Source organism: Erinaceus europaeus, chromosome 1 (assembly GCF_950295315.1).
Source record: "Erinaceus europaeus chromosome 1, mEriEur2.1, whole genome shotgun sequence".
Lineage (NCBI taxonomy): Eukaryota > Metazoa > Chordata > Mammalia > Eulipotyphla > Erinaceidae > Erinaceus > Erinaceus europaeus.
In genome coordinates this window covers 97,248,679-97,263,345 of record NC_080162.1, presented here as the reverse complement: position 1 = coordinate 97,263,345, position 14,667 = coordinate 97,248,679, and the positions used below count along the sequence as shown (strand labels likewise).

General features: G+C 46.4%; 1 protein-coding gene across 1 annotated transcript in view; it reads right to left on the bottom strand.

Moving 5' to 3' along the window:
* Positions 1-14,331, bottom strand: part of CHAT (choline O-acetyltransferase) — a 58,902-nt gene extending 44,571 nt beyond the window's left edge. The window contains exons 1-6 of the mRNA XM_007526485.3: positions 14,233-14,331; positions 10,535-10,726; positions 9,324-9,442; positions 7,883-7,936; positions 5,111-5,291; positions 2,960-3,137 (exon numbers count right to left, since the gene is read on the bottom strand). Of these exons, the coding sequence (XP_007526547.1) occupies positions 2,960-3,137; positions 5,111-5,291; positions 7,883-7,936; positions 9,324-9,442; positions 10,535-10,726; positions 14,233-14,298 (790 nt within the window). The 5' untranslated portion in view covers positions 14,299-14,331. The remainder of the gene's footprint in view (positions 1-2,959; positions 3,138-5,110; positions 5,292-7,882; positions 7,937-9,323; positions 9,443-10,534; positions 10,727-14,232) is intronic.
* Between the last annotated feature and the right edge of the window lie 336 nt (positions 14,332-14,667).

Sequence of the window (14,667 nt, the reverse complement as noted above, 5' to 3'; positions counted from 1 at the left end):
CGTTTTGTCTTCTCTTTCTTTTCCTAATGGTGTGTGTGTGTGTGTGTGTGTGTGTGTGTGTGTGTGTGTGTGTGTGTGTGTGTGTTTAACCAGGGCCTTGAACATGGATAATTTCACAGTCCCCAGGACAATATTTTATTTTATTTTATTGCCTTCAGAATTACCGCTCAGTGCCTGCACTACAAATACACTGCTCCTGTCAGACATTTTTTTTTTTTCCATTTTATTGACTAGAGAGAAATTGAGAGAGGAGGCAGAGACAGAGAGGGAGAGAGAAAGGTAGACACATGCAGACCTGCTTCACTGTTTGTGAATTGTTCCCGCTGCAGTTGGGGAGCTGGGGGCTCGAACCTGGATCCTTGCATGGGCCCTTGCACTTAGTACTATATGTACTATATGTGCTTAACTGGTGTACCACTGCCCAGCCTGCAGGCCAATCTTTTCATTTCAGATAGAGGCGGGGCGAGGAGGGGACCATGATATCAGATTTCTCCCCATTGCCACGGCACTCTTATATGGTGCCAGGGTTCTAACAGGGACCAGGAATGGCAAGGCCTGTGCCCCACCCAGTCAGCTATTTTTTGAGCCTCGTCATGTTGTTTCTACTTTGAAATGTACCTAAGCCCACCCATGTCTTTTTGATTGTCACTCTCAACCTGAGTCCAAGACAGTTTCCTTTCAGTGAGAAGAGGCTGCTGCCAGAAGTGAAGGACTGGTCTCTGCAGTGCAGATGACACAGGTCAGTTGCTAACTGCATTAATCAGATTTCCAAAGTGAAGGCTCAGGAGTCCCCTCCTTTCTGCCACACTCTCCTCGGAAACAGGACTTCCATTCAGAAAGCCAGATCAAATGCCATTAACAAATTAATTCCGATCAGCGTAGCCTAAGCACTTAGACCTGAAGGCAATCCCTGCTCAGTCTTGCAGGGAGATGGTTTGGGCCTGGCTTGCTAATAAAGTACTGGAAGCAGAAGTGATTATTTTGATGCCTGCCTCTGTCCCCGGAGATGAGGAGAGTGGGATTTGATTTCACCATGGTCTCCTGAGAGAATTAACTCACTTTCAAATGAAAAGTTATTAATCCCCTGACTTGGTGGCTAGGTCTGTAAGAACAGGGTCAGTTATCACACCTCCCTGTGTAGTCACTGATTTAAGACCAAACAGTCTGTGGCTGCCCAATAACTGAATGAAAATATACTTAGTTGGCTAGTGGGCATTATGTCTGGGGTTCAGTATCAAATCATAACAATTTATTCTTTTATTTAACTGATACAACTGGGCCCGAACCATGTTTGACCCAGCAGCTTCAGAAGGCAAACTGAAGGTAATAACCCTGTTTTCCTGGACCTTGAAGATAGGGGTGGGTGGTGTTGGGGGGTGGGGAGATGGCCAGCATAAATCAAACACATGAAAGGCTGATTTCAGTAAGTGGGAAGTGTAATCAAGATGAGAAAACAAGACAAAGGGACAGAATGTGCCCATGGAAGGGAAGGATACTCAAAGAGAGCCCCAGGTGAGCCCCGGTTGGTGCAAGGAGCCAACCAAATATGGGGGGGGGGAACTTTTTAGGGAGAGAGATCAGAAAATACAGATACTTGTTATTAGAGTACCAGATCCCATCACTCCCCCTCCTCTCTCCCCCTATGTATAACACAGCCATCTTTGTTTAAACTGCTCACCGCAAGGTATTGGAACAGGGCAGATATGTCTCTGCTGGGTAACTGACTGCCCACAGCCTGTCCACCAGCCTGCTCATCAATATCACAAGGCTGTGTCCCTTTCGATGAAAACTTTCAAAAGCTTCCTAACAGAAAGGACTCTCTCTGTTCTCTGGAGTCCTTGAGTACTTCCATAGCACCTGCTATTTCTGTTGCCTTTCTTGGGTAGAATTCCATGACTGTGTGTCTGAATCTCTTTCACCCTATGCTCTCCTGTTCCTAGAAAGTGGGCTATTCAAAGACCTCATCTTCCTCTTACACTCTCCTGGCCTAGTTCAAGACCCTCAACGTATGGACACTTAGGGAGTTTGAATGGAAGGTTGAGAAACAGATGAAGCCTCACAGCAATCTGTTCTCTTCTCTCAGAATCTCCAATGTGGGCAAGAAGGAAAGACCTTTCTTCTAGTGCCTGACTGAGAACTGAATTTGAATTTGAAAAGTGGTTTCTGAAAGGATAATTATTTTAAAATTTAAGACTATAAACTTGCTTAGAAACTTTCATAAGAGCATCAGTTAGCCAGAAGGCTAAGGTCAGCTTGAAGATGAAAAGTTCTAAGACCAAGACACCACAAAAAGCAGCCAAAGGGGCCTGGTGGTAGCATACCTGGTTAAGCATACACAGTATAGTACCCAGGTTCAAGCCCCTGGTCCCCACCTGCAGGGGAAAAGCTTCATGAATGGTGAAACAGGGCTTCAGGTGTCTTTCTGTCTCTCTCCATCTCTATCCTCCTCCCCTTCAATTTCTCTCTGTCTATATCTAATAATAATAATAATAATAATAATTATTATTATTATTATTATTATTATACAGCCAAAAAACACCCCTCAGAAGTGGACTGCATCCCAAAGCTCCATCTGACAGATTTCTCAGTGACTCACACTCATCAAACAAGAGAGTATCATCCCTGCCCACTAGTAAAACAGATTAAATTTTAGTTAGCCTTCCTTCAGTTCTAATCCTCCCGAATAATTCCAGAAATCCCAGGTTTCTCGTGCTAGCCAGCCTAATCCAGAAAGCTAAACTGTTGCCACAGATCAGTACAAAAAGGAGCCTTCAGCTGTAAGGCTCCTTTGCTGATAACAAGACTCGGGGCTTGCATCTAGTCCTGAGTTGGAAGGAGGCCTGAGCCCCCATGCTATGGCAAATGGGCATGAGGCCATGCTGACCAACCCTGGAGGGAGAAAAGCCAATGGGCATGAGGATGAGATGAGTGTGGAGAAGCACTGGGCACTGCTGCTAACCTTTCACGAGGACTGTCCTGGCCTCAGCCCACTCGCTCCTCCCGTCTGACGTCAGCAGGCCGATTGGAGGTAAGCGTTCATCCTCGTTGGACGCCATTTTGACTATCTTTCTCAACTGAGTGAACAGATCCCCCTCACTGAGACGGCGGAAATTAATGACAACATCCAAGACAAAGAACTGTGGGGGAAACAGGTCAAACATGTCACTCATGGCAGCTGGCCTGAGGTGCCAGGCCTTCACTGAGTCTCCGCACTTGAGCTTGGGTCAGGAAATACTCAAGCTCAGGGTTTCCAAGACATGCGGTCATTTTGAATAGTTACAATTTGGAGACCAACCCAATCCTGTCTATTACTGGGTCCCAAGCTGCCCCACATCATAACCAGTCTAGATTAAACTCAGTAAAAGAAAGTTTGTTTTTACTACTTCTAGTTAACATAAAAATATGTGGGAAATTGAATATAACATTGGTACAATGCTGTTGGAGGGCAATGTCTGTCAAAACTAAAAATGTGCATACATTAATTCTCAGCAACTAAATATGTAAATACTACACTTTAGCCTGAGGCATGGAGAAACATAAACCTTTGTGAAAACATCTTAAAGAATGTGTACTTCATCTCAGCCTTTTTTGCAATAATAAGATGTGAGAGGGACCCCAAATATTCTCCAGTAGGGAACTAATTAAAATGTAGTAGGGTTGCCCAGTGCGCATCTACTCAACAGTGAAAAGGAATAAACTAATTCTTGATACATTTACAGAGATAGATCTCAGATATACTAGTGAATAGAGAAAAATAAAGGCAAGTCATCAAATAATACACAGAGGAAGATTAAAAAACAACATGCAAAATGCTCTAAGTACAAATGTGTATATATACATTATTTCAGTTTGTGCTTTATAAGGAAGGCCTATAAGTATCAATTGAACAGCTTTTAAGGCCAGAATTTGGGGCGTTGTAAAGGATCTTGTTCTTAGCCCCAGGGGAAAAAAAACTCCCTTTTTATCCATTGACATGAATACTTCATGCCATCTCCTGAGCTGTATGTATATATGTGGCCTGGTCCACTGGGTGGGATAGGTGTGTGTGTGTGTGTGTGTGTGTGTGTGTGTGTGTGGAAATTCTGGGTTTGGCTTTTGAAGGGAGATGGGGAAATGTTCTCATTTTATGATTTTCAGGTGAACTTTATATCTGGGGTTAGCCATCCTCAAGATGGTGGACTTTTCCTGAGTTCCTCACTTAGACTACAAATATGAGATGGGACCAAGAAAAAGTACTGCAGGGAAAATGCCAGAGGAGTTCCTAGGTGGCTGTCAAAAGGTAGATTTTTGTCAGATGAAATGTCTGCATGGTGCCTCAACATATATATACAATCTGGTGGACACTGTTGAGGGGTCATAATTTCATAATTTTCATAATTCAACCTGTCTCTTGAGTACCCATGGACCCTGTTAGTAACCTGGAACCCAACCTAGAGACTTGAACTGCAGGAGATAAGAAGCGTGTCAGACCTAGGAACTCTGCCCACCCTCAGACAAGTTCCTTAGCTTGTCTCAATCTCATTTCTTCACATGTCTGCTAGAAATGCCACATGTTCCTCTATCGGCATTGTAGGTCAGATGGGATGAATCTGAGTCCACAGTCTGAATGAGGAAGTCCTGATAGTCTGTAAAGTCCTGACTGTCCATCTATCTGTGTGGGATCCTTGGGAAGGAAACCTGGTTATCTGAAGGTAGAGAGACTGAAGCCAATCTGGGTGTCATTACTGACCCTTAGTTCAGCTAAACAGTTCCTTCAAAATGTCTGGGATGGTCAGGACTGAAGAGGGAGCTCAGGAAGGATTTCTCAGTGGGTGACTTTTCCTACCCTCCTTCACAGCTCAGCTGTGACTTATTGTAGTGCTAAGGATTGAACCTAGGACCTTGAAATCGCAGCCAGGGAAGTCTTTTTTGCATAACCAATATGCTACCTTTCTCCAGTGGAGAGAAAGTGGGACCCTCTGGGAGTCAGGAGACTCCACTTTGGGATCACTCTTTCCCACCTCACTGTGTGACTCCCGGAGGAACTGACCACCCTTGGAGAAGCAGGAATGGAAAAGAACATGTGTGCCCCCTCCCTGAACCCAAACCTGGAGTGGGTCAGGCAGCTTACCTGGTTACAGCAGGCCACAATAACGTGCTCTGGTTCAGGCATGACACTGCTCTTCTGGGCCACTAATGTGTCCTGAGTCTGGCCGGGCAGGCGATAGGAAGAGAAGAGCCCATAATATTGCTTCATACAGAGGGGTTGTCCTGACAGCTGACCCTTGGCAGAATCGATAGGAATTGTATGACTGGAGGGGAGAGGAAGGCAGACAGTAGGAGAGGATAAAGGGAGACAGGAAATCAGAATTAGTTCCATCAAAACATGATTGTACAAAACAAGTCACAGCCAAATAATTCAATCCTCCATGTTGTAACGTCCATGGAGACCTTCAGGGTCTTCTCTTGCTTCCTTCCCCTACCCTACCCCTGCACACATAGACCTCCAATCTCATTTTCAATTTCAAACGTGTGCAAATCTTGCCATCTTAGACCTCTGTGCCTCCGCTTGTACTGAGCTCTGCTTGACATGCCTTCACCCTCACTCTGTGCTCAACCAACATGTTTAGAAAACTCTTCCCAGGGAGTCAGGCAGTAGTGCAGCCGGTTAAGCGCACGTGGCACAAAGTGCAAGGACTGGCGTAAGTATTCTTGTTCAAGCCCCTGGCTCCCCACCTGCAGGGGAGTCGCTTCACAGGCCGTGAAGTGGGTCTGCAGGTGTCTGTCTTTCTCTCCTCCTCTCTGTTTTCCCCTCCTCTCTCCATTTCTCTCTGTTCCATCCAACAACAACGACATCAGTAACAACAATAATAATTACAACAATAAAACAACAAGGGCAACAAGGGGGAATAAATAAATTAATAAATATTTTTTTAAAAAAAGAAAACTCTTTTCATACTTCTTTAGCAGCCTACTCCACTGCCATATCTTCTTGCTTTTATATTCCTATTTCTTGCTTTTATTTTCCAAGAATATAGGGTCTGGCACAGAAAAGGACTCAATAAGTACTTACTGGCTGAAACAGTGAAAGAAAGGAACTGGAAGGAGGCTAGCAGAGGGAGGGAATGAGATTGAGAGAGGGATAGAGAAGAGGAAGAAGAAAGAAACAGGGAACAAGAGAGGGGAAGAAAGTTTCTTCCAAATTCAAGAATGGTACCATTCTTTATTTTTAAAAAAATACTTAATTTTTAAAAATTTATCTTTATTTATTGGATGGAGATAGCCAGAAATTGAGACAGAAGAGGGAGATAGAGAGGGAGAGAGAAAGAGAGACACTTGTAGCCCTGCTTCACCATTAGCAAAGCTTTCCCCCTGCAGGTGGAACCGGGGGTTTGAATCTGGGTCCTTGCACATTATAACATGCATGCTCAACCAGGTATGCCACCACCTGGCCCCAAGAATGTTATTTTTCTGCTGCAAACTCAGCATGTGTTTCTTCCCCTCTCTTGTTCCCTGTTTCTTTCTTCTTCCTCTTCTCTATCCCTCTCTCAATCTCATTCCCTCCCTCTGCTAGCCTCCTTCCAGTTCCTTTCTTTCACTCTTTCAGCCAGTAAGTACTTATTGAGTCCTTTTCTGTGCCAGACCCTATATTCTTGGAAAATAAAAGCAAGAAATAGGAATATAAAAGCAAGAAAAACAAACCAAAGTTTTCTGTTCTTACGAAGTGTGCAAACTGGGAAATAAGATTTCAAGTCCTGAAACAAGGTAATGAGGCAGTAACTTACAGGAGCTAAAACTGTCTCACTGAAAAGCAGACATAAAAGTGGTGCTCTAAGCCCAGGAAATATGAAGCCCTGAGTTGGACTGAATGGGATATCCCACAACCCTACAGCTCAAAGTGTGGGTGTCTATCTGGACTGTGACCTACTCACATGGAATCCAAAGGGAGATTCCAGAAATTTTTGTAGCGACCTGACAGACAAATTTTATTTATTTTTTTATATTTATTTATTTATTTCCCCTTTTGTTGCCTTTGTTTTAGTTATTATTTCTATTGATGTCATTGTTGTTGGATAGGACAGAGAGAAATGGAGAGAGGAGGGGAAGACAGAGAGGGCGAGAGAAAGATAGACACCTCCAAACCTGCTTCACCACCTGTGAAGTGACCCCCTACAGGTGGGGAGCCGGGGGCTCAAACCAGGATCCTTATGGGTCCTTGTGCTTCCCTAGGTCCCTAACATAAATTTACAGCATGTAGGAACAGAGGAGATATGGCACAAAGGGGATTTAAAAAAAAATTTATTTATTTATTCCCTTTTGTTGCCCTTGTTGTTTTATTGTTGTAGTTATTATTGATGTCGTTGTTGTTAGATAGGACAGAGTGAAATGGAGAGAGGAGGGGAAGACAGAGAGCAGGAGAGAAAGACAGACACCTGCAGACCTGCTTCACCGCCTGTGAAGTGACTCCCCTGCAGGTGGGGAATGGGGGAGGGGCTCGAACCAGGATCCTTATGCTGGCCCTTGTGCTTTGCGCCACCTGCACTTAACCTGCTGTGTTACCGCCCGACTCCCCACAAAGGGATTTTATCTTTACTTTGTTTTATTTTTATCGAAACACTGCTCAACTCTGGCTTATGATGGTGGTGGGGACTGAACTCAGGACCTTTGGTGGAAGGGGGGGTCACTGTAAAGCATTGTTCACCCCCAGGAAAAGGAACTGCTAATTTCAGGCTAACTTGGGACAAAGATCACCCTGGTGCTTGAGAATGTGGGGGTAGGGTCACCTGCTCTGCTAGAGAATACAGGGACACAGCTGAAAAAAGGGAAGGTCCCTGGTCCTTTGGAGTTGCTCTGTCTAGAGTGACAGGGAGATAAGCTGTGTTAGAACAGGGCCCAGTCCTACCTGTCCAGCATGGCCTTGTAGCTGAGCACACCAGAGATGAGGTTGGCTGCAAACCTGTGGAGAGAAGTAGTCTCAGGCTGTCTTCCTGTCTGTCCTCCCAAGAGCCCGAGCCCTCCATCCCCTCAACTTCCTCTCTTTTCTCTCTCTCCCTCTTCCCTTTCCTTGGCTCTCCCTCTCCCTCCTAACTCCAGGAGCACCCACCAGATGCCAGACCCAGAGTTATAATTACATAGAGTCCCCCCCTGTTCCCCCCCCCCCCCCCGCCCATCCTACCCCATGCTGTCAGTCCTTCACAAGCCTAGGATTAAAAGTGGTCCCATTGAGAGAAGGATTGGGGCAGGAAGGAGAGGAAACTGGAAGGAGACTGTGGAGAAGGAGAGAGAGGCAGATAGAGGAGGTCACACATACAGTAGGCAGGAGAGAACTGGGTGGTCAGGGGTGGGGCTCTTCCTAAGAAAGACTGGGCCAGGACTTCGGGGTTTTTGGGAAGTCAGTAATCTAACCCCTTAAAGCTAACAGAAAGGGCAGTTACTGCTGGGAAAAAAAGGTACCAGAAAATTGTGCATTGGGACTATGCACATCTTAACTGTCTTCAGCCCTGGTTTAATTCCATTAGGAAGAAAACACCTCCTCTGATGCAATTCTGAGATCTACTTTTCCAGGACTTATTCATTCATCCCTACATTTATCTTTGCCCAGAGGAAGGCCTGGGCTGCAGGGACAAGGAGGGGCGCCGGGGAGGCTGCCTGACCAGCAGGCCAGTTTGGTGTAGAATGAGGACAGAGAGGGGACTTCTTAGCATCACTGTGTTGAAGTGAGTCCTGCTACTCCCCTCTTCCCCCAGTTTTCCCCATTCTGTGCCCCATTCTGATCTGGTTCTGAGACCTTCCTCCCTCTGTCCCTGCCCCCACTCCTGCAGAAATGGCCCTCCACCATCATTCCTGGGCCCAGAGGCCCTTCCAGTGGCTCAGTGAGCTCTGAAATTGCAGCAGATGGCAGAGGCTCTGGTGGCTGGGGCTGCTGAGAGGGAACCATTTACACCTTGGAGTCTCTGCTCTGAGCTGGGAGCTAGAGGCCACAGAGGTCCTCACAGGTAGCCTTGGGGAAGGAGGATAGAGGGTACATGCCTACTTCTAGGACCTCAGCCAGGTTAAGACTGTTGTGGGGGCATCTAAGAGTCCATTTGAACCATTCCCCAAAGAAATACTTTCTGCAGAACACCCTGTGTTTGCCACTCACCTAGCCTCACCTCACTTCACCTCACCACTTTCCTGATGCCCTGGGTGGCTGCTATCTTCAGAGTTATTTGACCTCACAAGGCTCAGCAAAGGCATGAACTGGGGCCAGACCACCTCCTCTCTCCTCTCCCAAAGCAGATTCATAAGCAGATTCATAAGCAGTGAACCCAGGAGCTATGACTCCAGGAGTGTGGTGGGCTCACCTTAGCTGGTCGTTGGTGTCTTGAAAATACTGCCGGGCAAAGATGACAGCTGGACTGGAGTTGACAGGCAGGGCCAGGCGGTTATTGAGATACATGTCATTCATCCAGTACTCAGACACCTGCCGAGAGGGTGGGGAAGGGAGCTATTACCCCCAATGGTCATATACACACTCCTCCTAAGAATGGCACCAGGTTCATCCTAGCAAGCCCAATGGACTATGGGGACACTTCATTGGCTCATGCACTTTATCCATCCATTCCACATGCATACTGAGCCCTAGATAGGTGCTAGGACCTATGTGTTTCCCATTTTTACCATTTCTGTTTTTTTTTTTTTTTCTTTCTTTCTAGGTTTATCACTGGGGCTCAATACCAACATTATGAATACACTGATCCTGACAGTCATTTTTCTTTTCCTTCCTTCCTTCCTTCCTTCCTTCCTCTCTTTCTTTCTCTCTCTCTTTCTCTCTTTCTTTCTGTCTTTCTTTCTTTCTTTCTTTCTTTCTTTCTTTCTTTCTTTCTTTCTTTCTTCCTTTTGCATTTTACTCCATAGGACAGAGAGAAATTGAGAAAGGATGGGGAGCTAGAGAGGGAGAGAGAAAGACAGATACCTGCCGACCTGTTTCACTATTTGTGAAGCTTTCGCATTGCAGATGGGAAGCAGAGGCTTGAACTGAGATCCTGAACTTAGTACTATGTGCACTTAATTGGATGCGTTACTGCCCAACCCTGCCATTTGTGTTCTTTATCTTTGCCCCACACTATCTCCTTTCTTCCATCCCAGTTTCCATCTTGATTGCCTGGTGCTCCATCCCTGACCCTTAGTCATGTCCCTTCCCACCTCTCATCCCTCTCTGCTTCCCTGAGCTCACTCTGTTCTTTGCTGCCCTATTTTTGCACCCCCCTATTTCTGCCCCCATTTTCTCCCCATCCTTGTCCCCACCTGCCCTCCAATCCTGTCCTCTGCATCCCATTGCCCCATATCCCTCCTATTTGTCCTCCCATTTCATATCTTGTCTGTATCTCACCTTTGCCCCCGCCAATTGTCATCTTCTCTCACAATCATTCTTATCCCCATACCTACCCCATCTTTGTCCCCTATCTGCTTTTCATCTGAACCCTTCTGTCTCCATATCTGCCTTCTGCCCCACACCCTGCCTCACAGGCCCCTTGCTTTCCCTTCCAGTCACTCCACTCCCAGCATCTCTTACCCAGTTGGCTGTCTTCTCCTGCCTTTCCAGGAGTTTCTGCTGCAGGGTCTCACCAAGGCCACCTGGGGCCCCAAATCTCTGCACAATGGCCTGGCTCTTCTTAAACTGCTCCTCAGGGACCAGGTGCCTCATGCACCTCAGGTAAGTGGTCAGGGTTTGGTGCAGTGGTGGCACTGGAAGTTTGGGCAGCTCCTGGAAGACAGAGTTTGCAACTTTTTATGCATATCCTTATGTGTGGTCCATGCCTATCCTACGTTGATTTCTAGTGTCCAACTCTGGCTCCCCTATATATGTCTTGGCCAAAACACATCTGTTTGAAGGCAAAACTCAGTAGTTATCAACTTAGGAAGCTCCTATTTGTCACCGCACCCCACCCACACACACACACACACCCTGACCAGTTTTGCCACAGGAAAGGTCAAGGGGCAGAGAAAAAGATCTTGAAGTTGGTACCAGACAGTCCTGGATTCATATCCTACTTCTGTTGATGATCAGTTGTGTGACCATGAACAGATTTTCTTTAGACAGGTGTCTCAGTTTACCCTCCTGTAAAATAGATATAATAACATCCTTTGATCAAAGGGGTCGTGGATGTGAAAGTGTTTGCAAGCCATCAAGAATGAGTCTAAGGAGCCTGGCACTTGCATACCCACAATACCATGCAGAAAGACTTGGGTTCAAGCCTCTGGCCCACACCTGCAAGGAGAAGTTTCACAAGAGGTTAAGCAGTGGGACAGATGTCTCTCTTTCTCTCTTCCTCTTTACCTCCCTTTCCTTCTCAATTTCTCTCTGTCCTATCAAATAAATAAATATTAATTTTAAAAGAATTGGTCTAAGGTGAAATAGCTCAGTTCTTGTTATCACTGGCTGCTTCTCATTCTTACTCTATAACTGGATTATTTACTGGATAGAGACAACCAAAATTGATAGGAAAGGGGGTAGTAGAGAGGGATAGAGACAGAGAGACACCTGCAATATTGCTTCACCACTCACAAAGCTTTCCCCCTACAAGTAGGGACCAGGGGCTTGAACCTGGTTCTTGGGCATTGTAACATGAGTATTCAACCAGGATTCCTCCTCTTAGGTCTCTTTAAGACTCAGCTTCCTCATCCAGAGATGGAACATCAGATAATAGTTACTACCTGAGAATAGGACAGGGAATTAAATGAGAGAAGCAACTGGCCCAGTGTGAGTTTATATACCATAAAATGTAAACCCCTTCTGAGGGGTGCCTAAGAGGCAGAAGCCCTGTGCCACCTCTCCACCCATGTCCTTCTGATGTGCACTGCATGCTTTCTCATTTACAGCAGTTCTCTCCAGGGATTTCAACTGAGCAGGAGTTTTTGTTGCATTTACTGATGAGGAACTTGCGAGTGGAGATTAGTGCAATGTTATGAGAAATTTGCTGACAAAGCCAGAGTTTGAAATCAGTCTTCATCCAACATCTATCCTGCAACTTAGTTGTTTTCTCCTTCCCCTTATCCATGTAGCCTCTCTCTCTCTCTCTCTCTCTCTCTCTCTCTCTCTCTCTCTCTCTCTCTTGTCATTACTTAGCTGGTCACAGTTAGAAATGGGGTGGGAGGTAAGAGGTAGAGGCCCAGCGGTAACACACCAGGTTAAGTGCATATTGTATAAAGTCTTTACAAGGACTGTGTACGGATCCAGGTTTGAGCCCCCGGCTCCCCACCTGCAAAGGGGTCACTTCACAAATGGTGAAGCAGATCCGCAAGTGTCTCTCTCTTTCCCTCTCTATTGTCCCCTCCTCTCTCAATTTCTCTTTGTCCTACTCCCCCCCAAATAAAAAAATGGCCATGGAAGCAGTGATAACCCTAGAGGTAAAAGAAAGGAAGGAAGGAAGGAAGGAAGGAAGGAAGGAAGGAAGGATAGAAGGAAAGTGTGTCTGTGTGTGTGCATTCAATTAAATTTTACCAAGCTGGACAGGAGCTGCCTCCTTTCATGGCTGTCTGGTCTGTGGGGTGGTGAGGGTGGTCAATTTCCACCCCAGATAGGCTGCAGAACAAAGGGAGGTGGTGCAGGAGGAGGTGCAGTGGCTAAGGCACTGGACTCTCAAGCATGAGGTCTAGAGTTCGATCCCCGGCAGCACATATACCAGAGTGATGTCTGGTTCTTTCTCTCTCTCCTATCTTTCTCATTAAAAAAAAAAAGAAAGAAAGAAAGAACAAAGGGAGGAGCTGAAACATTGTGCTTCTGATGAAGAGAGCTGATGAGGAGCCCCCAGGGCAGCTCTGGGAAGACAGGAACACGGGAGGGTGCTGATGAGTAAAATGGGAACCCTCCACCTGCCTAAGCCTGCTCTCCGGAGTTCACTAGCCTAGAAGGAGGGTGGGAGAGAGGTTTTAGTGTTATGACTGAGAACTTCTGCTCAGAGAAATACTTGAAGCTTGGCCTGGGCAGCACACAAAGTTGTCCCTTCAACTCCCAGAGAGCCAGATGCATGCCCCCCCCCCCCACACACACACACATGCTCTGGTTCCCTCTTCCTTTGCTTAGGGTCTGTAGACTTGTAAGATAGGTTAATGGACTGTCAGCTAAGGAAAACCCAGCTCAGCTGACAACTTGGCCAATAGTGTCAACAAGTCTTGTTGGAGCCCCTGCTAGAAACAGTCTGTGGAACCTGTGATAGTTAAGGGGGAATCAGGTAACAGGTAAAAAGGAATAAAGCAGAAAGTTGTGACCTAGGCCTCTTAGCCCCCTTGGACTCCTCCTTAACACGCTTATGATTTGTACTGGAGAAGTTCTTTTGACCCTGAAATCTTGGGGCAGGACATATTTCTTGAGCAGTTTATGTGATTCAGGCCCTGGCCTAGAATCAGGAACATTTGGAGAGACAGTGCTTGCTCTCAAGGAAGCCCTAGTTGAGCGGAAGGGGCGTGCTGTAGACCATAGTCCATGGCACAGATGTTCATCAGCTGACACAGGGAAACTGCAGTGAGCAACTTCATGGAGAGAAGCCAGCAGGTTCAGTTCTGATCTGAGTTTCAAATGAAGCCCTGGGGGTGAGGGGTGGGGGAGGTGGGGTGTATGGATAAGAAGATGGCAAAAATACAAGTGTAGCCAAGGAACTAGCTTGTGCAACAACCTGGAGATCAGATGAGTTGCGCTACAGTTCTGGAAGGCAGGGTGGGGAGAGAGTATGCCACCCAAGAGGCATGCTCTGTCTCTAGACAGTGGGAAAGAGGGTGCTTAAGGCTCCAGAGCTGAAGTTTTGACAGTGGGTGGGGCTGAAATATGACAAGGCTTAGAATAGGGAATTTCAGGTTTAATTCCCTGCACCACTATAAGCCAGAGTTGAGCAATGCTCTGGTAGAAAAAAGAATAGGGAATTTCACCTTTTCTTAAAGTAATCCCATTGAACTCAAAGCTGTCAGGGGGTGGCCCTATGAAAAAAAGAATACCTTGTCCAGTTCAAATGATTTCCTTGATCTTGGTGGGGGGGGGGGGGGCGTCAGGAAATATGACTGTCAACATTTCCTTGGCACCACTTTGAATCAGTCACTCCTAGCTGCTTCAGACCCTCCCAGCAAGCTATAAGGAGGGCTGCAGCCTTATGCCCCGGGACAGTGTGGAACTAAGGTCTAAAGTTCTAGAGGTCAGTCCCATGTAGGACTGCTCTGGAAGCAAGGGCATGTGAGTGATAAGACAAAGGAAGAGAAAAATACTTCCAAATGTTTACTCACCGAGTCTCCCTCACTGCTGGGAGTTTTTGTTGCCACCTTAGTGGGAGCTTTTTCCAGAATGGGCATCTTGGTGGCTCCTGCTTGGGAAAGCAAAGATGCCAATCTAGGAACCAAAAAGTGGGGAAATGTCAAAACAATAGCTCCAGATCTCTGCTATAGACCCTTCTTCTTTTGTAGCCTGATACTCCTTCCCCCTTCTTGTGAGAAGACCAGTAGATCACAGGGAACCTGGTCCTAATCTCCTGATGTCCCCCCTCCCATACCAATTCTTTGTGCTGAGCCCCCCAAGTAAGAGTGTGACGCTTGCTCTACAAGGCTGCTGTCACCCCAGCCCAACTGACAGAACCCAGGATATTGTTTGAGGTCCATCCTTTCTGAATATAGGCCCTCATGTCTCTCCTCCCCCACTCTGACTCAGTTGGGTGAGAAATGAAT